The sequence below is a fragment of the Manis pentadactyla genome, chromosome 5 (assembly GCF_030020395.1).
Source record: "Manis pentadactyla isolate mManPen7 chromosome 5, mManPen7.hap1, whole genome shotgun sequence".
Taxonomy (NCBI): Eukaryota; Metazoa; Chordata; class Mammalia; order Pholidota; family Manidae; genus Manis; species Manis pentadactyla.
The window spans coordinates 42125314-42149794 of NC_080023.1; the positions used below are offsets into that span (position 1 = coordinate 42125314).

The 24481-nt window shown below is 48.1% G+C and overlaps 2 protein-coding genes across 2 annotated transcripts in view; one reads left to right on the top strand and one right to left on the bottom strand.

Moving 5' to 3' along the window:
• The first annotated feature begins 1058 nt into the window (after window positions 1-1058).
• RASL11B (RAS like family 11 member B) lies at window positions 1059-5521 on the top strand. The gene is made up of 4 exons (XM_036892559.2): window positions 1059-1398; window positions 2031-2087; window positions 3195-3271; window positions 4049-5521. Exons 1-4 carry the CDS (start codon window positions 1257-1259, stop codon window positions 4517-4519), a joined length of 747 nt encoding a protein of 248 aa, XP_036748454.1. The 5' UTR covers window positions 1059-1256; the 3' UTR covers window positions 4520-5521.
• A 3006-nt stretch (window positions 5522-8527) lies between these two features.
• SCFD2 (sec1 family domain containing 2) overlaps window positions 8528-24481 on the bottom strand; it is a 455587-nt gene continuing 439633 nt past the window's right edge. Inside the window, exons 8-9 of the mRNA XM_057502226.1 lie at window positions 21741-21860; window positions 8528-12280 (exon numbers count right to left, since the gene is read on the bottom strand). Coding sequence (XP_057358209.1) covers window positions 12188-12280; window positions 21741-21860 — 213 coding nt within the window. The 3' untranslated portion in view covers window positions 8528-12187. The remainder of the gene's footprint in view (window positions 12281-21740; window positions 21861-24481) is intronic.

A 24481-nucleotide genomic window follows, 5' to 3' on the forward strand; every position in this document is an offset into this window, starting at 1 on the left:
TTATGTGCAAGCCCACTTTGGCATCAAGTCACTTAAGTAAGTCTTGCCATTCCTTGTGACCTGAGACTAAGTGCTGCGAACTGTCTCCAGTTTCTGCCTCTCAAGCCAGTCGGTACCCAGAGACAGCTGCGGTAACTGTTTTCTTTCCCCTTTACAGCTCTTGGAGGAGTTGTGACTGTGTGTGATGCATTAGAAAGCTTGTTCTATAATTACTTCTCAATTTGCCTCTGGGTGTGCTGTACATGCACCCGACTGTATGTATTCACGTGAGCTTGTCAGGGGATCAGTGATCCACCGCCCTGACCACAAGAGTCACAGCACGTGGGTCTAGAGCAAAATGGGCGACAGTATTTTGCCCCTAAGTCCAATGTCACATTTCAGGTGTGTGGATATGGGGGTCTTTGTAACCGACTGCCATTGTAGCCAAGTCTATGATCCGGAATACCAGCCAGAAACACGGAAGTCAGTGCGATCACGCGCCAAATTAAGGAGATGGGCACGAAGCCGGGCAACAGGACAGGCTCCCGACCCCCAGCGTTCACACTTGCTGCAGAGCAGCTTCCCTGAGCGTGGGCGGAGGCAGGCGGAGGCCAGCGGTCAGTGGGCTGCAGGGAGTAGTAGGTCGGTGAGTTGGGAACCGGGAGCTGCTCTCCGAGGGCTGGGGCCGCGGCCGCCCGGTTGGGTAGGCAGACAGGCACGCCCCACGCCTGCCCGGAGGCCGAGCCCGCCTCCCGGAACACGAGGCGCCCCCCGACCATGCAGCCACAGCATCTGCCCCGTGCGGGCGCAGAGAGACCCCCCGGCCCTGTCCTTCCCGGCGTCCGCCACTGGCTGTGCCGTCGGCTCCCGCCCTCACGTTGCCCACCTCGGGTCCGCTGCCCCATTTCCCCGCGCCTCACGGGGCCCCGCACTAGCTCCGGGCGCCCCCAACCGGGGCGCGGCGCGCGCGCGCAGCGGCGCCGGGGGCGGAGCCCCGCTCAGGGCGTCCCAGCATTGGTAGCGGGAGCCAGGGGGCGGGGCCGGCTCCGGAGAAAACAGCGGGCACGCAGCCCCGGAGCAGTCGCAGCTGCGGTGCAGTCCCATTTCCGAGCGTGGCCCTCCCGAGTCCTTCCCGAGCCGGCGCGCTGCTGCACTCTAGTGCCTGCTTACCGCGGCCTCCACCCCGACCCGGTCCTCCCGCCCGCTCCCAAGCAACGCGGGCCTCCCCCTGCCCTGCAGGTCCCGTCCCACGCGGTGCATCCCCGGCCGGAGTGGCGATGCGCCTCATTCAGAACATGTGCACCATCGCCGAATACCCAGCACCGGCCAGCGCCGCCGCCGCAGATTGCTGCCTGGGGGCGGCGGGACGCCGCCTCGTCAAGATCGCCGTGGTGGGCGCCAGCGGCGTGGGCAAAACCGGTGAGTCCTAGCGCTCAGGATAGAACCCGCTTATCTCTGGGGCTGGACGTGGGCGGCCCCCAATAGCAGATAAGGATAAAGAGGCGTGGGGGAGAGGTGGAGCTGCAGCTGACCGCCCACTCTCTCATTTGATCCGTTGCTCCCCAGAGGGAACTTAGCATCACTTCCAAACCCCTCTTTCAGCGGATGAGGGAAACTGGGATCCTGAATGGCCAGGCGACGTTCCCGCCGCCACCAACACAAACTGGGATTAGAACTTTGGGGTTCTCGAGCCTCTCAGTGCCTGGAACAGAAAGAGGACTTAGTGAACATAACCCTTCCTGTAGGTCTTTAAGGGTAGGAAAGACATTTGTCTGCTAGAAGGCTTAAGTGTGGCTCAGCAGGGCTCAGGAGGGGAGTGAGCCAAATGACCCTTCCAGCTGGACAGAGCCATAATTCACTATGCTTTTGATGCCTTGCAGCCCCTCTCTGTTGTGTCTGGCAGAAGGGTCAAGGAGCTGTAGGGTAGGAATTTAATTTGGTGCACAACCTTCTCTGGGAGAGTTGTTTTCCAGGCTAGGGGTAGGGTGGAGGTCGATCTAACTTTTTATGTCAGGATTAACTGTCTTTCCTTTCTCTTTCCTGATCTGCAGCTCTGGTGGTCCGGTTCCTCACCAAACGATTCATTGGTGACTATGAAAGAAATGCAGGTAAGGAAATATGTTAGAGGAAGATGCTGTCATCTTGCACCAGTGCTGCTGCTCTGACAGTCTCAGCATCAGGATTCTGCCACTTCCAACTTTGCTTGCCCCCTCCTGGGCTCCCTCCTCCCCCGCTTCCTATAACTGCCATCTGGCCTCATTCCATTCCAAACCCATTCATCATTTTATCAAGTGCCTGAAAGTATTCCCCTTGGTATGTTTTAACTATAGGGACCCAGTTGGAAGCACCCTTTGTACTCAAGAGCCTCTCCCTTCAAAACACTCCTGCAAAAGTCATAAAAAAAAAAAAGGATGGCCAGCTCCAACCCCCCACCCCTTTCCCTCTCTGTTGGCTGCTTTTCAGAGGTGACCTTTTTAAAGTAAAGGCCAAAGGAGAGCAGTTGTAAACCTAAAGTTCTCTTTTCTTAACAAAGAAAAATAACTACATGATAAAATTTTAGGAGAGTTTTGAGTAAATGAGTGGACACTATTTCAATCCCTACGATTAAGAATGGGAAGGCTTAACGGCTTTCTACCTATGCTCTGCTAGCAAATTGCTTAATTCCTTAGACCATATGAAGTACCTACAGGGGATTATTTGAAATAGTCTGTATAAACCATCCCAAGATAAGGCATGGAAGCCTTCTGCTTTGATGTAGAGTTGGATATCATGATGTCACATTTTTAGTCCAACGGATAATGTTAGCCATGCATTTATAAACAATATTACAAACCAAGCTATTAAATCTAATGGCTAAAATATAAAACTATGTCAAAGAGTGATAAGGTACTAAAATAAAACAATAGTCTCACACATGTTGAGCAAGAAAATTTTCTTCAAGGAAATACTCTAAATATGGAAGCTCCATTTAAAAGTAGACAAATATTTTTCTAAAAAGTTGCAAACTTTGCCCTGGTCTTAATAAATCCACTCATACAGGATTAAAATTGAAGTTGTTTAAAAAAAAATCTGAAATAAGGCTATTAAAAAGAATATGCTATAGCTTTTTGTGCTTTGGTTCAGGGATTTTTCTAACTTAAAAAAGAAAAATCCCACAATGTTTTAAAAGTTGTACAAGAAGGAAGAACATAATCTTTTTTTTTTTGCCTTCATAGGTAATCTCTATACCAGACAAGTCCAAATAGAAGGTGAAACCCTGGCTATTCAGGTTCAAGACACACCAGGTATTCAGGTGAGAAGCTCTGAGATATTTGACCAGGTCATGGAATTGTTCAGTTGTTCTCAAAGTACCTCATGATGAAGGAGGAGAGAAATCTGGGGAGTCAAGTCTAGGTTTTTATATATTTCTTGACACTTCAATTGTATCTGGTTGTGGTCAGTTTCAGCCTGGCTTAATTCAGGAGATTTGGCTTAAGGGGCAGAAATCTTCTCTTAGGAGGATTCTACCCAGCAGGAAAGACCAAACCGAACACACTTGGAACCGGCAAAGCACCCTTGCTATGGTAAAAAAAAGGTTCATTTTTACATTTGTGTTTTGGCTTTAAAAATCAAACATCTAGGTATAGTCTCCAAATACTTGCAATCACTTTTCTGTTACGGAAAGTTACTCTATAGACAGAAGAGCCATGCTAGCTTGTGTCTGGTTTTTTTTTTCCCTCTTGAACTGGGCAGTTATCCAGGTTTAAATGCTTCCAGCTCCTATCTTTACTTCCCCAGACTTACTGTCTAGCCAGTTAATTTCCCATTTTGTGCAACTACAAAGTCTCTCTGCATGGAGTTCTCTGCAGGTCAATTTTCCACTTGAGTGTGGTGAGCTGCACTGTTATTTATTCCAACTCTGTGCAGCTGGATCAACATATTGTCAAGAAAGCTGAAGCGTGTGGGGATATAACTTGTTTATGGCCTGCAGCCTGGCGTTACTGTCAAGGGCTCTTTGAATTCTCTATCCAGCCAAGCCAGGGCTCTTTGCAACACTTACCTCACCTTGCCATCTCCCCTCTCGTTGCAGGTCTGCGAGAAAGGCCTGAGCTGTAGTGAGCTGTTGAATAGGTGCATCCGCTGGGCTGATGCTGTGGTGATCGTTTTCTCCATCACTGACTACAAGAGCTATGAACTCATTGGCCAGCTCCACCAGCATGTCCAGCAGCTACACCTGGGCACCCGACTGCCCGTGGTGGTCGTGGCCAACAAAGCTGACCTGCTGCATGTCAAGCAGGTGGACCCTCAGCTTGGACTGCAGCTGGCCAGTGTGCTGGGCTGCTCGTTCTATGAAGTGTCCGTCAGTGAAAATTACAATGACGTCTACAATGCTTTCCATATCCTGTGCAAAGAAGTGAGTCATAAGCAGCAGCCCAGCAGCACGCCAGAGAAGCGGAGAACCTCCCTCATCCCCAGGCCCAAGTCACCCAACATGCAGGACCTGAAAAGGAGGTTCAAGCAAGCCCTCTCTGCCAAAGTGAGGACTGTCACCTCCGTCTGAAGCAGAGGCACTCCAGGGGGTTGGGTCTTCCTGGGAGAGGGCTGGAGGTTCTTCTAGTGCAGGAACGTTGAATGCTGGTAGTAAGTCTTGGTTCCAGAAGGGCTGGAGCAGAGAGGCCAGGAGGGCCTATGTTACTGCAGCAGAAAAGGAAGCGTTCTGAGCAGGCAGACAGAATTGATGAGGCTTGAATGAATCTGCTGAGCTACTCTGAATATGTGAAATGTACTCCCCATCTTTTCTTTTGGTGGGGAGGGGCATCATCGCTTTGGATTTTGTCCTTAACCACCTTGTAAATGATGTCCAGTTGTAGTTTCACTGAATATATTGATGTGATTTACAGTGGGAATGAAAGAACAGATTAAGCACTCATGGGCTTTCCTTTTTATTTTTTCTTTCCTTTTTTTTTCCTCCCAAGTAGACTACTTGCTTTTCTTTTACCAGTATGATTTACGTCTCTGGAACACTCTTCCTTATAGAATGCCTTTCTAACCTGAAGGATACCTAGATTTCTCTTTAAAAGAACAAGGAAGAAAATACTACTCTGACCCCCCTAAAAAGGGTGGAATTCATGGGCCAAATGTTATGTAGAGCAACATCGGTACGCTTCTACGGCCTGCAGGAAGGCGCTGCTTCCTCCTGACACAGGATAACGGTGCCTAGCTGGGCATGTGTTGAGTGGTTGAGAATTCAAACTCTTCAGCCCCAGACTTTGAGTAATTGTGAGACTGTATAATTTTTTTTAAAACTGTTGCATCAAGGTACAGAAGAAAAAAAGGTGTCCATTGATTTGTGTAAATGGCTCACAGCAATGACGTTGGGCTGGTTCCTGAAGCCTGGCCGAGTTCTGGCTTAAATACAAAAATACCGTCTCAGAGCGAGTGAATAGATGCAGGGGCCACCGCCAAATCCCCTTCACAGATGCACTTTAAAAAGCCACTCATGCTTTGGCTTAAACTGTAATTAATTTATTTTATGTACAATAAACCTCATTTTTAAAGAGCAGACATCTGACTTAGTCTTCATTACAGTGTTCACCTTCTATCCTTCAAAGTATTATTAAATTAAATTAAATACACTGGTCTTGTATTTATTGAGCACACTGAGTCAGGCACGATACCTTCCTATGGTTATATCTTTAGTCTCACAACAAAACAGGGAGGTATGTTCTGTTATCCCATTTTATAGATGAGCAAACAGGCTTACACACAAGTTAAATAACTTGTCAAACTTGAGCAATGTAAATTGTAATTTGTGGCTTCATATTCAAAGTAGCATGTCTCCCATTCATTTCCTTCATGATCCTCCAGGTATCCCTAAGACAAATACCTGGCTCTATGTTTTATGCTGTTAAGAGATCTCCTGAACTAAGCCTTGAAGGTGATTACTGCTCCTCTATACATGCTTTATTTGGCAAGCCTCTTCTTTGGGAATGCTGCTTTCAAAAAGTACACTTTAATCTACTAGTAGAAGCTCGTAGCTGTTGATCTGGGGCTGTTAGGAACCCTTCCCATATAGCTCCTGCCACAAATGTGTTTAAACTGCCAGGTGTCTCATCTACTTCTATGTGGGCCTGGGCGACCTTTCATGCAAGTGAAGTGAGTCACTGTTTTCACAGGCAAATAGCCATACCTTATATTTGAGTAATGCTCCACACACCTAATCTCTTTTAATCCTTGGGATAATCCTGTGAGAAGGGGGTGGCAATACTAACATTTTACATGTGAGGAAAACAGGCTCTGAGTTTGAGTGATGTCAAGGTCACACAAATGATTGAATCAATGTCTTCTGACTATATTTGATGTTCTTTATATTTCATATAAAAGATATGACTGCTCCTTTTTGGGTTGCGGGCATGAGACTAAGGAGAGCAGTCCAAATGAATAGCCATTGGAGGCCTACTGAGGTATGGTACCAGACTTTCAAATCTGTTTTTCCACAGGGTAAAATCCTTGCCTGGCTTCTGGAGATGTCCCAAACCTTCCTTACATGAAGGACAATTTTCTACACTCAAGGCTTATCTAACCTCTGAGAAGAAGGTGTGTTGGGGGAAAGGAGGGAAACCTTACTAATGTGAGATTCTAAAAACATCTCAGTTCCAAGGCATGATAAGTATCTCCAACTAGATTCGGCTCACTTTTATTTCTGTTCATTCTGTGGTTGTATTACTAATATCCAGTGAGTGGGAGGTTAATCTTTATATACTTAACAATGGTCTTCTACCCATGTTCTGGAATTAAAAGTTCTCTTGGGGGATTTATCTTGCAAAGGTGTTCAGCAGTACCATGCTGACATTTGTTGCTAGCACACTATTTCCTCCCCCTCTCCTTCTGTCTGTTGCACAGCTGTCTTGCCAATGGGTTTCAGCCCTGGGCAAGTTCACTATGGATTCAATGTAGAACTGAATGACAGTAGAACATTCTTGGGGTGAAAGGGTTATACCCAACTTTATTCCCATGGTGGCAGGTCAATCACTAGAATCTCGTCCACTCAGAGTGAGTCTGCATGCACCAAGCTGTCTCTGCCTCTGGGCCTCTCTACCTGCATAGCCATCTTAGTCTCTGTCCTCAGCGCTGCCACCACTCCAGCCTCTGCTCTGCTCTCCTGCAGCCTTGCAACTGTGCCATCGTGTCGCCCAGAGCACTGGGCGGAGCTCTTTAGAGTCAATAAGAAGGTATTGCCCACATGTGTATGGTAAGCTAGCCAACCAGGGACAGGTGAGAATCCTGGCCACAGGAACCTTCACTTTATCCACAACAGGTCTGCAGGCCTCTTGTAGGCTTCTCCTCCTCTCTGCCAGCTGCACTTCCCAACCTCCTGGCAGTTCACAGTTACTCCTCACTACTCCACTATGCTGGACTCAGTCTGTCCTACTTCACCTTACAAGTTCAGGCTGGAAGGAGTCTCAGAGCTCCAGTCCATCCAGGGGGATCAAATGGGTTGTCTGAGCCCACTCTGGAAAAGAGAGAGTCCTAGCTGGAAACTACCCAAGCCCTAGTTCTATCCGCTGTCTCAGGCTGACTTGAGTATTTATAGTTCTAGACCACACTGTGTTTTCTTCTCAGAATTTAGCTTTATATTTCTTACCTTTGCTCATCTCCTTCATTGTTAGTATTTCTTAATACTTCTTTGTTTTTAAAATCTGAACTGCAACCATTTGGTATGGAGATACAGCCCTCTCCCATCTAGATGGGGAACACCTCCATTGCCACCTAGGGGGATGGGGAGTGGAGGTATCTTGCCAATGGGTTTCAGCCCTGGGCAAGTTCGCTATGGATTCAATGTGACCAAAGAAATGACAGCAAAACGTTCTTGGGGAGAAAGGATTATACCCAACTTTATTTCCAGGTGGCAGGTCAGTCACTAAAATCCCATTCACTCAGAGTGAGTCTGCATGCAGCAAGCCGGTCTCTGCCTCTGGGCCGCTCTGTCCTCACAGCCGTCCTGCACAACCATCCTCCAGGCCTCTCTGCACAGTCATCCTGCACAGCCGTCTCTGGGCTTCTCTGCACCGTAGTCCCACACAGCCATCCTTTGGGCCTCTCTGCATAGTCATCCCGCACAGCTGTCCTCTGGGCCTCTTTGCACAGTCGTCCTGCACAGCTGTCCTCTGGGCCTCTGTCCTCGGCGCTGCCACCACTCCAGCCTCTGCTCTGCTCTCCTGCAGCCTTGCAGCCCTGCCACTGTGTTGTGCCCAGAGCACTGGGTGGAGCTCTTTATATAGAGTCAACAGCCATGTATTGCCCACGGGTGTGCAGTGAGCTAGTCAACCAGGGCCAGGTGAGAATCCTGGCCACAGGAACTCTCATTTTATCCACAGGAGGGGTGGGGGTGGGCAGGGAGTGGAGAAAGAAAAGGAATTAGAATTTGCTGAGCATTTACATTGCGCCAGATTATAAAAGAGCTCCTTTAATTTTTCGAAGAACCCTGTGCAGAAGATAAGAGTATCAATTCCATTTTAAAGATGAGAAAACTGAGGCTTAGTGAATTAATTACCTGGAGTCACACGGGTACTAACAATTACTGTTTATCTTTATTGAAAACCTGTGTGTCAGGCACTGTGCAGGGTATCTGACATAATGTCCGTGGTCTACACCAAGCCCAGCATCCATCTTCAGTCCCTTTACTACAGATACAGGGAAGGGAGGCACAGAGGAACTGTCAGCTGGCCCAGCCCCTCAATGGCAGAGCCAGGACCCCACCCAGGTCCGTCTGCTGCCTGACTCCGCAAGGCAAAGCCAGCTCAGGCTCACCTCCCCGTCTGCGGACCCTGCCTTCCCTCCCCTGGCCCTGTTCCCTGTCCTCTTTCCCTCAATGTCCCTTTGCTCCTGTGGGCTCGTGGCTCCTCCCTGATCCTGGCTGGCCCGGCTTCACGGCCACGTCTGCCATCGCCATCAGGCGGCCTCCAGCCCCGGCCCAGCAACAGGGACGCTGGGCAGGGCGGGGCCCAGCGCCTGGCCGCCCCTGGAGCGGCTTCGCGGCGGTAGCCAGTTTCCTCCCCGCAGCAAATCAAAACCACGCGGAGCGCCCCGCAGCCGGCCAGCGCTGCCTCGGGGCGGGGACTCTCGTCCGGGTGCAAGGTGGGAGCAAACAAACGGTGTTTTCGGGGCGAATGAACAGGCTTGTAGCAAATTTCTCCCAAATGAGCGGTGGGGTACCTCCTGGTTCTGCACAGGCCGGGAGATGGGGACGGTCCTGCGGAGGCTCTGCTGGTCACTCAGGACGGGGCACGAGGGTAATGGCCCAGCAGGAACTATCGGGCTTTCTTTATTGTAATAAATAACTCAGGAAAAAAACTGGTGTTTTCTGCACTCCCTTTAGAGTCTAAAGAGAGAAGTTTCCAGAAAGTTCTTATTGTCCTCATGACCCCCCCAGCAGTGTGAGGAGAACAGGATTAGGGTTATTGCTGATTTGTGGCAGGATCCCAGCCACCATCCCCCATGCTCCCTTCTCAAATACCCTCCATCATCTGGTGTTGTCTTTTTAAATTCCTTTAAAAGTAGGGATGGAGTTTCTTAATGTTTCTTGTGCAGGGATGGCAGACATTTGTAATACTGGTTATTTGCTGTTGCGATTCTGTTTCTGGTAACCAGGGTAAAATAAATAACAGTAGCCTTCGGGGAAGTTTGATGGCATTCTTCCTGATTGGGATAACATTGTAGTGGAGGGGGCCCTGGTGTAAACAGGGCCATTTCCATAGGCCTGGCCCTCTGGGGATAACCCTGGGCCAGTGTAGCTCCCGGCCACTTCGAAATACTTTGCTGTGCCCGCTATGTTTGCCGGACTCAGAAAGAGGGTTTACAAAGGCAGAAGTCAATTGCTACAGAGTATTTACCCCTCTATCAGTTGTGTTTATAAAGAGTGGCCTGTGAGGTCCTTGGCAGAAGGTTTGCACCTGTAGGTGCTTGTTTTGGCTCTGGCCAGCCAGACTGTTGGTGGTAAACACTCAGACCCAGCCTGAGAGAGGAGAAACCAGCTCTACCATGCAGCCCAGCCTTGTAAGCAGACATCTGGGAGGGGGAAAATCCCTTAAGAACTGGTACATTTAGATGCAGTTAAATTGGTAAGTCAGGGTGTCAGCCTTGGAATCCACACAATTACTTGTGGCTGACATAAATTGGTGATGGAGAAAGGGCCTGTATCTCCTTCTTTCTTATCCAAACCCGACTCTGGTCATCATGAATTTCTTCCTGCTCACTTCTTCTCCAAAGCCTCCTGCTACCTGACTGCCTGCCTAGCTCAGCTCCTCCAACCAGCGACTGTGGACATAGAAAAAGATTATTATATAGACCAAATTTTTTGACATTTCCCCCCACTGCTCACAGACTGCCTTTGGGCATATTTAATATAGTATTGAGAGCATTTGGAGGCATACTAGCTACTTAATGTTAAGATTTACAATCAGGAACTTCCTTCTTTAATCACTTCAGGTTAGATGCTTTTGAATATTCTTTTCTAAAAGAAAAAATTACTTGTAAAAGTACAATGAAGCCACAAAAGTAATAAATACATGTTGACTGTAAAGAAAAACTCAAACTACACAGAAGTATATCAAGAGCAAGATTCCGTCTTTTCTTAGTCCTCCCACTCTATACTCCTTCCCAGGGGTAGCCACTTGGTAGTGGTTTGGTTTCTATATTTCCAGAAAGTTTCCTGTGCATGTAGACATATGGTTTAAAACTTAACCTTGAGCAGATACACAGGGCCATCTGGAGAAGCACCAGCTGCTCATTCTGTGAGAGTCACAGAGTCAGGCTTGCCTCTGGCTCATTCACTGCCATAGTCCACAACCTAGCAGAGTGCCTGCAATGTGCCACTCAGGATTTGGGAATGAATGAATGAATGAATGCAGATTTGAGTCACATAACAGATTATTTTTTATTTTAGAAAATAGAGATCTCTGCTTTAATTATCCTTTTTTTTTTGTGTGTGTGGCTATTACTATTTCTTCCTTATGCACACTCAAACTTCTAAATTAGTGGAATGAAAGAAGCATCTGAGATCTCCAATGTTTCACCACCATGGAAGAACTGGTGTTAGGTGGAAAACATACTTGGACCAAAAAAGAGCTTCTGCTTTATGTCTCAGAATTATTTCCAACTTAAGTGTTTTTTAATTAAAAGTGATGGTGTTTTATAGAGAACTAAAATCAGAGACACACTAGTGTTTTGGCTTACACTTTATTTCCTCTACTTGTTTATCCCACACTAGAAACTTTTTCAGCTTTATCTCTATTATAAATATCTCTTAGAGATGCTAGAAATTTCTATCAACCATACATCTACAAATGTGTGGGTTCCAAGCAGTTTATTTTTGCCAGAGTTCTTATATAATTTCATTAGGTGGGCCTACGTTTTTCTGCTATGTCCAGAAAGAAAAGTTAGATTTACAAAAAAGAAAGCTTTATATTTCAATAGAAATGCTAAATTACAAATGTCACAGGGGTTGGGGCTTCAATGTAGTCTCCCACAGACCAGATATCTTTACTGGGGCCTTCCTCTGGGAGGGGAGGAAACCTTGTATGGGCAGAGAAGCCCTCCAATCAGCCTCTCTCTCACTGCTGTTCCAAGCAGGCTGGTGGCTCCGCCTGGAAGAGGCTGGAACAATGCAGCCCTTGTTACCGGGCCAAGTTACATGGTGGGCAGACTAACAGTGCTGCCCAAGTGGCCACCCTCCCTTTCTAGCCTTTTCAGAAATGTCTCAAATCCTATTTACCATGTTCCCTCCTCAGTTTATAATCTTAAAAAATAAAACCAAACTTTCCTCACACTCATAATTCTAAACCATATCTAATTTCTGGAGCAACTGCAGATTAAACGCTTGTAATCTATCAAAGCTTGCCAACAGGCACTTACTTAGAGCTAACGAGCCTAAATTAGGTGGAATCAGGATCTCCAATAAAGAGAGAAGAGTAAATGGGAATTATCATGAATTAAGCCAGTTGAAAGACAGTTTCACACATTTACAAAAATGAAAAAAAAAACCTTTTTAAGAATCGCAGCAATCCAAGCAAAGTACTAAGTGGCATTGTTGTCAAGACCCTGGAGGCAGAACTCTGTCATACCCACGCTTAGGAACAGGAACACTGGTTTTGGAGGCAGACTGGAATGGTGACAGATGATAGTATTGGTATTTCCAGCTCAGGTAGGTCTCATCTTAGCAGATATCTGTTCAGAAGCCAAGGTCTGGATGTAGCCGATCAGTTGCAAATAACAGCTCAGGAATGTTAAGTGGGTTCAGGAGTCGCGTGGACAGCACGATTACCTAACAACAGGAGGGGGCAAAATGAATGCAACAACAAATTTCTTTGAGGGAAGGCATGGTGTGGGGTACTGTGGAGAAAAAGGCAGAAGGCAGTGGCTTGGATGTCACTGGATGCCAGTGTCCTGGGTGGAAGGAGAGACGCATAGTCTGGGAAGGATGCCTGTGGAACAGCAGGGCTGTGTCTACTGAACCTTTAACCAATGGGCACTGAGCATGGCGGAGCCCAGCCACCACCTTGCTGCTGAATTGAAGTCATCAGGCTGTCCCTTTGTGATTCAGTAATTTGACCTCACTATAGAGTTTTCTCCCTCCTTTTAGGGAGCCTTTGCTCCTTTAGGAAGCATGCAAAGGCACACCCAAGAGGTGGATATTGTTGCAGGTGATAATGAAGATGAATTAATTTCCTAGTTAAAAAAAAAACTGGGTGGCTTAAAGAACAGAAGTTTATGGTCTCATAGTTCTGGAGAGCAGAAGTCTAAGCAAGATCCAGATGCTGACTCGTATGGGTTGAGAGGGAGAATCTGTTCCGTGCTTCCCTCTTAGCTTTCATGTGTCTTCACACTGTCTTTCCTCTGTGTGTGTCTGTCTCTGTGTTCAAATTTCCCTTCTTGTAAAGACACAGTCATATCGGATTAGATCGCATCCTAATGACCTCACCTTAATTTGATCACCTGCAAAGACCTATTTCATAGATACAGGGGTTTGGACTTCAACACTTTTTGGGAGGGAGACACAATTCAGCCATAATGATGATAATGATGATATCAGCTAACATTTATTAGTCCTCTCATGTGCCAGTCACTGAGGATGATCTCATTTAATGTCCAATTAATCTTCATAACAGCCTTATGAAATAGGTACGTATATTATTTCTAATTTGCAAATGAGGAAAATAAAGTGCAGAAAGGCTAAGTAACTTGTCCAAGGACACACAGGAAGTAGTTGAGTCAGGATTGTAATTTAGGCAGGCAGGCCCCAGCTTCCAAGTACCAAGTGCCAAGCTAGGTAAGGAGGTGAGTATGAGAAATGAGGAAGAGGGTAGGTACTATAGGCAGAATTCCAGAGCCCAGCACTTGAGGGAAGGGGCCTGCAAGGCCAGTATGAGGACCGCGTTTCACCTCGCTGTGCCCCTTGGGAGTGTGGGTGTTGGCCCTGCACACTTCACTATCCGCCCCCCACAGAAATTGCCTCAGGTATAACCAAACCTGTGAATTAACCAACTCCCATTTCCCAGCGGCTGGTCAAAAACAGCCTTACTTCAACATGGAGGAAAAGCAAATGGGGCCAAAATTCTTAAAGAAATGAGGGTTATTAAGGTTTTTTGTTTAAAACAAGAATTAGGTTTTTAAAGCAGTTATTTTACTTTTTCTCAAAAGCAAATTTAAAAATATATGGTTAATGTTAGTGAAGGCATACCTTTGGCTGAAAAAAATACACAGAAATTTGTGCTCCCAGTTTTCTTTGAAAAGCCATGTGATAGGAGTTTGAGCACAGGGAGTGAATATTAGCATTCCCTTATCATCTGAACGCTCGGTGTAGACACCGCTGAATATGTGACTCTGTAGAGGTTCTCTACTCACTCCTCAGGGTCTTCCACGAAGAGCTGAATGGATGGTTAAGACAGGCGGCTCCCAGGCAAGCTCCCTAACTGGACCTCAGTAGAGCCCAGCAACACCGATTGGCCACACGCTTGGTCATTCACATGGAGCCTCGCTCTGTGCCCGAACAAAAACAGTAGCTCCAAGCTTGGGGCAAGGATTACATAAAGTCAAGTGCCTAGAGCACATGAGGTGCTCAGCTATTGTGAACTGCTATTTTATTGTGGTTTCACGATTGGGTCATAAGCCTTCTTTTGAATCGTATGAAAGCTAAGAACTCTGGAGAAAAATGTGAGTCTGTTCATACACATGAGATTTTGAATAGATTTTTAACTTGGGTTTGTGGACAACTAGGATTCACAGACTGCAAGTTAAGAAACCCTTATTCAGATGTTTTAAAAAAGCATGCAAAAGGACAAAAATCCTCTGCATACCCTCTGGTAGTAGAGGTCAGTGCAGCTACTGTGCTAAAGGCCCCTCACCTGCCCTTGTGACTTGCCAGTCCCCTTACCACTGCCAGCTCCTGTGGTCCTTAGTTCTAGGGCTAATTCTAATCCTGACTCTAATTCTAATTCTTCTCTGGCTGAGGTGAGGGCAAGGGTCAAGGCTAGGGTGAGTCTCCCAGGATGCTTAAGTCTTGTTGGCAGGATTGAAGACTTGAGGACAAAAGGCAAAAGGCAGTTGATGTTGAAACTTCTAGGACAGTGATAACTGGGCCCAAAGACTCCAGCCCTCTCAGGTTGCATGCTGGGTAGGCTTCTGGCCACAGCTGACAGAGGCTATGAGTTTGGTTGCCTTCACTGAGCTGGAACTGAACACCAGGCCCCTCACATCTAAACAAGCAGGTATTTAGACATGAGGGTTGAACCAGAGGGTATATGGGGCATGCTCTGCAGAGGGCCGAAAAGAAACGGCTGGAAAACAAAGGCAGCATGTGAAGTAACCGAGGGGGTCTTTGAGGAGGGGAGCAAGCTGAGACCATGGACTCCTTCCAGATAGTATAGCGGTGAAGAGCACAGGCATAGGAATATCCAGTTTGAGTTGGACCCCAGCTGGGCCACTTGGCAGATGGATGACCCTGGAGAAGCTGCTTGATCACTCTGAGCCTCAATTTCCTTGTCTGTAAAGTGGGAATGATATCCACCTCACATGATTATTTTGAGGATCAAATGTGAACACATATATAAAATATTGAGCACAGTGACAGGCTTAAAATGGGCTCTAGATGTCTTCAGTATCGTCACTATCCTCATTATTTTCAACCTCTGCTGCATTCTCTCTATTCAGATCACAGCCATTGCTGGGCAGATGCAGGGGAGTAGAGCTGTCAGAGCCATCTTCCCCACACATAGATCTGATTGCATTGCTCATGGGCTTAAAAAATCCTGACCCCCTCCTTTCTGCCCTTTGGTAAACCCAGCTCTCCTAGAGAGCATTCCAGGACTTTAGAATGTGAGGGCTGCTCGGCACTCCACACCCCGCCCCCTCGCCACACCCCCTTCACCATCAGTTCTGCATTCCAGCCACCCTAAACTATTTGCCGCTCCACAACTGGCACTTGGGGGATGTCTCTTTACCTGGAACATCAGCTCCCTGACCCTTCACCTAAAGACCCCTCCGTCATCCTTCAGCAAGCTTCTAGGGCATCACCACCTCCAGGAAGCCTTCCCAGACCACTGCTCCCTGAAGATTGAGTGTGTTCCCATGGCTGTTGGTATCACACTGTATTCCTTGTTTCCTTAACTGAATCTTTTTCTTGTTTCTTAGCACAGTGCCTGATACACAGCAGGTCCTTGATATACTGGGTTTGTTAATGATTAAATTAATGAATGAAAACAGTAAGACAATGAAGGAGGCAGTGAGTTTAGCAAAGGTCACAGGATGTTTTCATGATGGAAGGCTCTAGTGAAAGCTTCAACAGCTCTGGGCAGTGTGTTCCAATTCAGCCAATCAATCCAAGCAGAAACCGATTTGTCTAAAATTCCTGTTTTGGAGAACAAGCAGACTGCACTGCTAACATTTCATTTATAGTATCATAGTTGATGGTTCTTAAGCATTTTCATATCTTAGGCATCTTTTGGTCTTCAAGCTCTTTTGAGCATTTTCAGAACTTTTTTAGCCCATTTGCCTGGGGACATTTCTGTATTATTTGACTAACATCGTCCTTAAAATTCTAAAATAATTTGCCAAATGGGAGGAAAAAGGCACTCAAAAATGAAAAAGAAAATGCTTAAAAGCATCTGAAATTGGCCTGTCAGGTATGAAGTTTAAATTTTATAAGCACAGTCACCAAATGTGCAAAGGCAGATTGAGTGCTAGAAAATTCCCTTCAGAGTCTTGGTTTTTTCTCAAGCAACTGAGGGCACTGATGACAATTTCATTCGTGGGACGGGGGTGGATGCCACAAGGCTTCCCATCGCCTCTGGGCCTAGCCCTGACCGCAGCCTTCAGCTCCCGGTGGCGCCGGCGCCTGCCCCAGCTGCAAGAGGGGCTCAGGCTTTGTCCCCAGCCACCCTGAGCTCCTGCAGGAGCAGGCCAGTGCCTGGCTTTCTTCCACTTCCCGCTTCTGCAGGCCTCCTGTAGTTTGTAGGTGCCAGCATCCCTGTTCTATGTCTGCGGCACACGGAGGAAGCTGGGCAGTCCACGATTTAGATTCCATATCCCTCTGACTTCTAACATCATGAATTGAAAGGAGCAGGGGAAAAAATGGGTTTTCTCCCTTTCTTTAGAACTTGGGAGATTCTTCCCAGTAAAACTAACACACGCACAGGCACCACCATGCATAGTCCTCGGGGACTTGGGTTTTGAGCACACACCATATTTGAGGCACTGCTCGCCCCCACAAAATGCTGCCCACTACCTCATGCATACGTGCATATGTTACACATACCAACTTGTATTGTTAAACCAGTGAGACAGTGGATTAATTACATGGACAAGGTCACACTTCCTGGAAAACTTACTGTGAACTGCCTAACCTGCTTTTAAGCTGCCTCGAGGTGGTGTACTATGTTTATCAGGCTCTCCTGAAGAACTGCAAGGGTGAGATTTCACATTGTCACCTCACCTTTGTCCCCTCATTTGTTGTTGGTGACAAAGAAGTCACTTGAGGGAAGACAAAAAGGACAAAACCTTACCCCACAAATGACTTCAGAGCTATTAAGGAGATGGCTGCAAATATCAAAGACACAGAATGCACACAGTGAAACTCGCCATTAACAGGAACTATGTGACCCTGTGTACTGCCAGGATCATCTGTACCATGTTCTGCACTTTCTCTAAAGTTTCTATTTTGAGTTATAAGGCTCTAAGATAACTCAGGTAAAAAGAAAAATTTAAATCCCACTCTGATGTTCTCCTTAGAGTAAGAAACTGCAGAATAAAACAAATCTAGACATTATGCCCCCTCTAAAAAGTCACTTGATCCCTCTCTTTGGGAGTGTCAATCACTTTTAGAATAACCTGGAGTCAGGTTTTAGAGCCACAGTTTCAGAGTCCTTGCACCTCTGAAGTTCTGCAAAATGTGTGTGTATACAAGTATTTCTGGGTCTACTTTTTTTTGGTTCAATTACATTCTTACTAAATTTAGCTCCAGAAATGTAGAAGCACATGAAGGTGGGGTGGGTGACATGCATGTGCCTGTGGAAAGCAGTGGATGGCAGGGTGACTTGCCCACTCAGTCTTCCTCCATTTCCTGAGCTGGTCTTTCCCTGTATTTTCTGGGAGGGTACCTCCCTGTTATTTTCCTCATTTGATTCCAGGCTTCTGCTGGCCTCTTGGCCACCATCCAGCTACAGAGTTCAGCCTATAGAGCTGTCTGGGCACAGAGCCCCACACCGGGCAGGGAGTGAGACAGAGGCCAGTGCCAGGCATGTGTTCTGGAGCGAGGGGAAGCCTACAAACCTCCTGCTGTGTGGTTGTGGCTGTGTGGGGTGGGCTAGGGGGAGCTGCCTCTTTGATTCCTTTTTTTCGTAGTCAGGAAAGAAGACCTCCAACTGTCCCCTTTCTGGCATCAGCATACCCACCACTGGCCATGGTAGACAGTGGAGAAGACATGCTTATCTGAGAGGGTGGCCACAGTCCTGGGTGGTTTCTGGTGCAGATGGATTCCATTGGGATCCACGGTTTCCTGCTATCCTTGTCACTTTTGTGAATAAGAATTCATTTCTGGATGTACCTTATATGGATTCGATCAGTTTTCTTTGAAGAGCTAATCCCCAAATGCCTTTCAAATCTTAGCTCCCAAGCCTGCTCCATGAGCAGCCTGTGCCATCTGAAGGAACCACGTCCTCTAGTTACTCTCACCACGGCACCTGTCCATGTTCTAGGCACACTTCTCTCTGGCTGGAGTTCTCATGCTAGATGTTAGCCACTCACTGTTGGAATGTAAGTGCCATGAAAGCAGGAATGTGTCTGGCTTGGTCACTGCTTTCTCCTCAGCACAAACAGTGCCTATGCAGAGTAGATGTACAATAAATGTTCAGTGAATGATCAGGTAATCCAATTTAATAGACCTGATTGTAAGTTCCTGTACTTGGGACCAAAAAGCACCCATGTAGCTGTAGAATAGAGAAGATATGATGAATAACAATGGATACAAAGTGCTGTTTGAGGAGCCAGGAATAAAACAGTAAAAAAGCCCAAAGCCCTGAGGTCAGAAGAGTAAGAAGGCAGAAGAGTGGGAGGGAAAGAAGGCCCAGAGGTAGGCAGAGCTGAAGTCATGTGGGGCCACGGAGGCTGTGGAGGCCACGAGCAGGTGACGGCCCCACTGCATCTGCACTGATCAGCCCATAGCAAGGCTGGGTTCTCAGTTACAAGGGAGTGCCAGAGGGCGAGATGACAGGAACCGAGGCCAGTTGTGGGGAGGGTGTGCGGAGAGCCGCCATGACAGACCCACAGCATGGGGTGGGGTGCGGTGGTTTTAAGAATGAAAGACTCTCAGCTGGAGAAGAGCAGACCTGGGGGAGGACATGTGCAAGGAGGCTGAGCCTGATTTGCTTGCAAATTCCGTATGGCCCAAGAGCTAGAACCAGTACTGCCGAGTGAGAGCCCTGAGCAGGCAGGTTTGGCCTCATCTAGAGGAGATGGTCATAACCGGAAAGCCCTCCAGGACTCAAGTGGGCTGCAGTGGAAGGAGGCAAATCCTCGTCACTGGAGATTTTCAAGGGCAGGTTGGATATTAAAGAGAGAAGAGAAGCATTAGACATGTGTATTCTCGCTGTTTGCATTGCTGATCGAGTCAACTCTCTTGGTTGCCAGACATGGCTTTCAGGGTGCCCAGCTGTCTGCTGGTGCACAGACTCGGTAGGACCTACCCCTGCATGTAGTTCTCACATGCACTCCTACAGAAGTCTGAGTGAGACTGCGCAGACTGCAGAACGTGCTTGTCATTTTGTATGTAGCTAGAGCAGCAAGGCCTAATTTCCACTGCATTTCTAAAGGCAGCAAGCTGGTCATGTCCCGGATCTGGGCAGAGTTGGCTGCAGGGCCAGGGCAACTGTGGCCTCCGAAGTCTACAAGAGACCTGCCTCCACAGGTGACTTTCCAGCAGACATCCAGGTAATCCACCTTTCAAAGCTTAGAGATGAAGGGCACCATGATAAATAACTCTTCTGTTCTCTGCTGCCTTTGGGATCTTCTTAGGAACTGTTAACTCTTTGGGGAAACTTTCTACAGAAAGGACACGTAGCAGTCAAGGCTGCTCCTTAAGCCAGAATTCCTTGAGAAGCTCTCTCCACAGATGACAGAGCACAAGGTCAGATAGCAGCAAAGCCGCCGCAGATTCCAGATCTCTGTTGCCAAACTCAGGTCACACGGCTTTGAAAACGTCTGCATTTTATCCTCTCAGAGTGGGGATTAACATGTCTGTCAGGCTGTTACAATGCACCACTGTTCCAAAGAGCTAAAAATTTAGTTCACCCTGTTAGGGGCAGTGCGAGAAGTGTAATTTCTGGTTAAAAAAAAAGTCTTGTTGGAAAAGGCAGTCACTCACTAAACAGATCTTTGACAAAGGAGGCAGATTTGCCACTTGATCAGAAATTTCACCAACTGTGACCACAACAGGTGACAGGAATAGCAGAGATGGTCATAGTCAATGACTGGTCACTGCCCTGCTCAAGAACCTAGTGTAGCTCCCTAGATACCTGGGTCCCATTCCTCAGCTGGGTGTCTGGAGACCAAGAGAGACCAGGCCTTCTCTACTTCGCCAGATGGTCTGGCCAGTTCAGTTCCAACACCAAGCCATTTCTGCAGCTAACCAGCCCATGGTCCAGCTAAACCAGTGGCTTAGGAGCTCCTGGCACGTGCTCAAGCCTGGGAAGCCCTGGACTTTGTCCTCAGGGACTTCATGTCTGCTGCAGGATAAGAGGCCAACAAACAGCAAGTGGTCACATTGCAGAGGGTGGCTTGTGGATGCCAGCAGAGATGCGGGAAGGGTCTACAACAACAGATAGACCTTAAAGAAGACAAGAATGAAGGCTCCCTTGGTTCGTGGGGTGGACATGGACAGCAGTGGGTGCAGGCGGGAGACAGAGGCACTGGCACCCCCTGCAGCTAGGTCTCAGCTGGAAGCCCAGCTGGTTTCTGGGCAGCTCTGGGGGACAGTCCCCTGTAGCAGCCAGCGTCAACCCTGAGGCACCACTTACAAATCTGTTCTGCTCTGTCCAAACCGTGGAAAGCTGCTCAGCTGCATGCAGAAGTGGTACGGAGCTGAGAGAAGCTCCCAGAAGCAAGTCTCATCCAGGGGGTGGGGTGAGAGTGGATGCAGAGATGTCCCAGCACCCCTGTCCTCCAACAGGAGGATTCTCAGGCATGTAATGCCCAGCTCTCGGTGGGCAGAGCCTCGGTTGCCCCCAGCAGCAACCAGCAAACAATGCAGCCTCCTCTGGCTCTTCGCCCTGCCCAGTCTCTCTTCTCTGATTCCCTCTTGGATCATCTTCCACGTAAGCTACCTGCTCCCATGTCCCTGTCTCAGGGTCTGCTCTGGGGAACCCACAAAGGCCACGAATTTTAGTCTTATGGAGTCACAGGCTCTGCTTCCCAGCCAGGTTAGAGCTTCGGGAGGCAGGGGCTCTCCTTTCCCATGGGCCCTCTCCTTGGGCTCCTGCTGCCTTATGCCAGCAGCCTCAGTCCTTCCTACAGGAGCCACCGTTCACTGAGGAGTATGTGCCAAGCACTGTGCTGGGAAGCACACTGTCTCCCCTTATCAGATTTAGATTCTCAGCCACCCCAGCCCTGTTGCCTAATGAGATGGCTGAGGGCTTTTTTCTCCCAGATCATCTGCAGAGTAAATGCAGAGGTAGGATTTGAACTCAGGCCTGAGAAATCAAGCAGTCTGTGTTCTTAACCTCCAGGCCACTTATTTGAGGAGTGAGATGGGACCTAGCAGGAGGCTACAGAGAAGAAATATTCTATACCTGTCAGTTGTTTTGACAGTGTCCCTTCTCAAAGTTGTCCATCCCTGTCCTCCAACTGCCACAGTGAGACATGGTCCCCAGAGTCACCCTCAATTATCTGGAGAGCAGTGAAAACTAGAGGAATGAAGCCCTTGTTGGACACCCGAGAATGTATGCCCTCCGGGATTCAGGAACAGGGCCACCAGCACTGCAACCCTTGAAGCCCAGGGGCAGGGAGGACCATGAAGGGAGAGCTCGGCTTCCTCCACCTCTGCCAGGTGGACGGCGGTCCTGGGGTGGGAGGGGCGCCGGGGGCTGGAGGGGAGAGCGGTGGAACTGAGGTGGCAGGAGCAGGTGGGAGAGAAGGAGGGCAGGGCGGAGGTGGGAGCCGGCTGGGAGAAGAGCCCTGGGAAGCCCAAAGAAGGGCCCTCTCCTGCTCTTCCCACTCGCTCATTGAGGACTCAGTACCTGGGTTCCTGGCTTCAGGGACGGCACAAGGTCTTTGACCATTTTGGCTTCGGAGACTGTGATTCCGCCCACAACGAAGAGGATCAGGAGAGGGTGGTCGCTGGGATGAGGCCGGCTCACCTGCAAAACAAGCCACCCCCAGCGTCAGGCAGATGCGTTGGTGCCGGCATGGCGAGGCTGGGGGCCAGCTCACTGGCCCTCCCCAGGGACCAGGGCTGCCACCCACCAGCAGCACAGTTGAGATAAACAGCCCTCAGAGAGACAGTGACTTGTTTGGGGCCAGATGCAGAGCTGTTTGTGAACCCACTGACCAGGAAAATGCATGTCACCTTATTACATCCCTTTAAATAAATATTTTGCTGAAAGAAAAGTTAAAGGAGAGGGGCTATTGTATGATATAAATAGGGTGAGAAGGCAGAGGGACAGCTATTCCTTCCCTAGTGGTCTTCAGGGCTGGCCATAAAGATGCCCCTTCTTTGTTACATGGCTCCATTTATTTATTTCTTTTGAAGCACATGCTACAGCCTGTGGGATTGTATGCTTTTGTTTTCTGTTTCCTTGTTGGCTGTCTCCTCTACTAAAGCATCAGCTCCGTGAGGCAGGGACCTCAACTGCCTGGTTCATGGCTGACTTCCCAGCACACCTAGTGCCATTCCTGGTGCACAGTAGATGCTCAATAAATGTCTGTGGAATTGATGGATAGTCCAAGCCCTAGGGAGCTGGTGACACAGGGAGCAACAGATGCACAGGCCCCACACCCACACTCAAGAGCAGACAGTCTAGTGCTGACTGCATGCCAAACCAGCCATCATGGAGGGTGTACTCTGTGTGGGATGCTCTATTAGAAGCCATGGAGAATTCCTCCTGATGCCTTATGATGCTGCCAATGAGGCAAAGTATCATTGTAAGTGAAAATGAGAATGATTTGCAGTAACCTCTCAGGAAATGTAAAATGACCAACACATTGACTTAGTTTGACTAAGTCTATTGTAGGGGATAAGAGGTGTTCCTGAAGACAGTATGTTTTGAGCCCTACCTGGAAGCAAGCGTTGGTTTGGTGAGGAGTAGGCAGGAGAAGTGGGGTGAGCCAAGTTCTGGAGACAAGAAGTCAGCAGCTGGGTGGAGCAGGCTGGAGGCCAGCCCGGAAAGAGCACACATGGGGTCATTACAGAAGGGGCTGCCAGCTGCCCACGTGGCCCCCGGGGCCACGCGGAGAATAGCCTTCACTCCAGCAAGGAGAAGGCAGACAACGGCAGTGACATGTCCACCCATTCACACTGATGCTCAAACCACCTTCAGGTCACAGCGGAAAGGCAGGAAGGAAGGGAGAGAGACAGGGAGGGAAGGATGGTGGGACTGAGGTGGCAGAGGGGGAGAGAGAGAGAGAGATCTAAACTAACTTTCTCTTTCCTTCTTTCTTCCTTTCCTCCTTCCCTTCTTCTCTATTTCTTTTTCAAAATGGGTGGTGGCCAATACTGGAAAAAATGACAAAACCGTTTGATCTTTGGAAGGCTCTTGCCTGCTCACCCCATCTAGGTTCCCGCCTGTAGCTCTCCTTCCCGTTGCTGCACTTGCTGACCGCTTTCTTCCAATGCACGGCCTCCACCCCCAGGACAGTCCTGCTTTTGTCCAGCTGCCCTCCTGGATTTGCTTTCACAGGAGCCACCATGGCCATCAAAGGTAGGAATCAACAGCCAGCCACTTCTGTCTTCATTTAACCAGCCATTCTATGGCATTTGTCACAGTTGATGACATCCTTCATAGCTACCACAATAGCATTCTCTCTCTCTCTCTCTCTCTCTCGGCTGTTTCTTTTATATTTCCAATTACTTCTCAAAGTTCTTCATAGGCTCCTTTTCATGGTCTGCTCCTTTACATGTTGATGTTCCTTAGGGACCCATATTTGGCCACATGTTTTTTTCATTTAACACATCATCCCTGAAGGACCTCATCTACTCATATGCCTTCAATAGTCCTTTTAATGTTCCCCAAATCTGTCCTTAGCTTGGACATCTCTACTGAGTTCCTGTGGACATGCTCACCTGGGTGCCTCCCAGGACCCCTAAACTCCACACATTTCAAATGTCTATTCCACCAGGTCTGTTCTTCCTCTTGACTTTCTAACAGCACCACCACCTTCGCAGTCACCTGAGCCAGACACCTGAGAGTCCTCTTAGACTTTGCTGTCTCTTTCATCTGCCAGATCAAGTCCTGTAATTCTACCCCCTTAAATATACAGATCTCTGCTTGATGTCCACTGTCCTCTGGTCAGGCTCTCATTCCTTCTTCACTCGACTACTGCCACGGCCGTCTAATTTGTCTCCCTGTCCCTGGTCTGGCCACCCGCTATCCATTCACCTCATCCCTGCCTGAGGAAGCTTTCTAAAATGCAAATGCTTGTTAATGAATCTAGTGAGCCCTATATTAAGTATTTTTGTGCGTTATCTTCTATCCTTAAAATATCTTTAGGAGGCACCCACAGTCATGGCTGTATTTTGCAGGTGAAGAGACTGAAGTTTACACACAGTAACTAAATCATGGAGCCAGGGTTAAAATCCCAGAAGCCACACTGTTAGACATGCTCAGCTCTATCCCAGGCTCACATCCTCTCCGGAGAGTCTCACAGCTCTGAGGATAAAGTTCAAACTCCTTAATTCAGTATATATTAGGCTCTTTTAATGTGGCTTGCTTTATGTCTCTATCGGCATCTTCTTCACACACACTATTTGCTGGAGCCATTT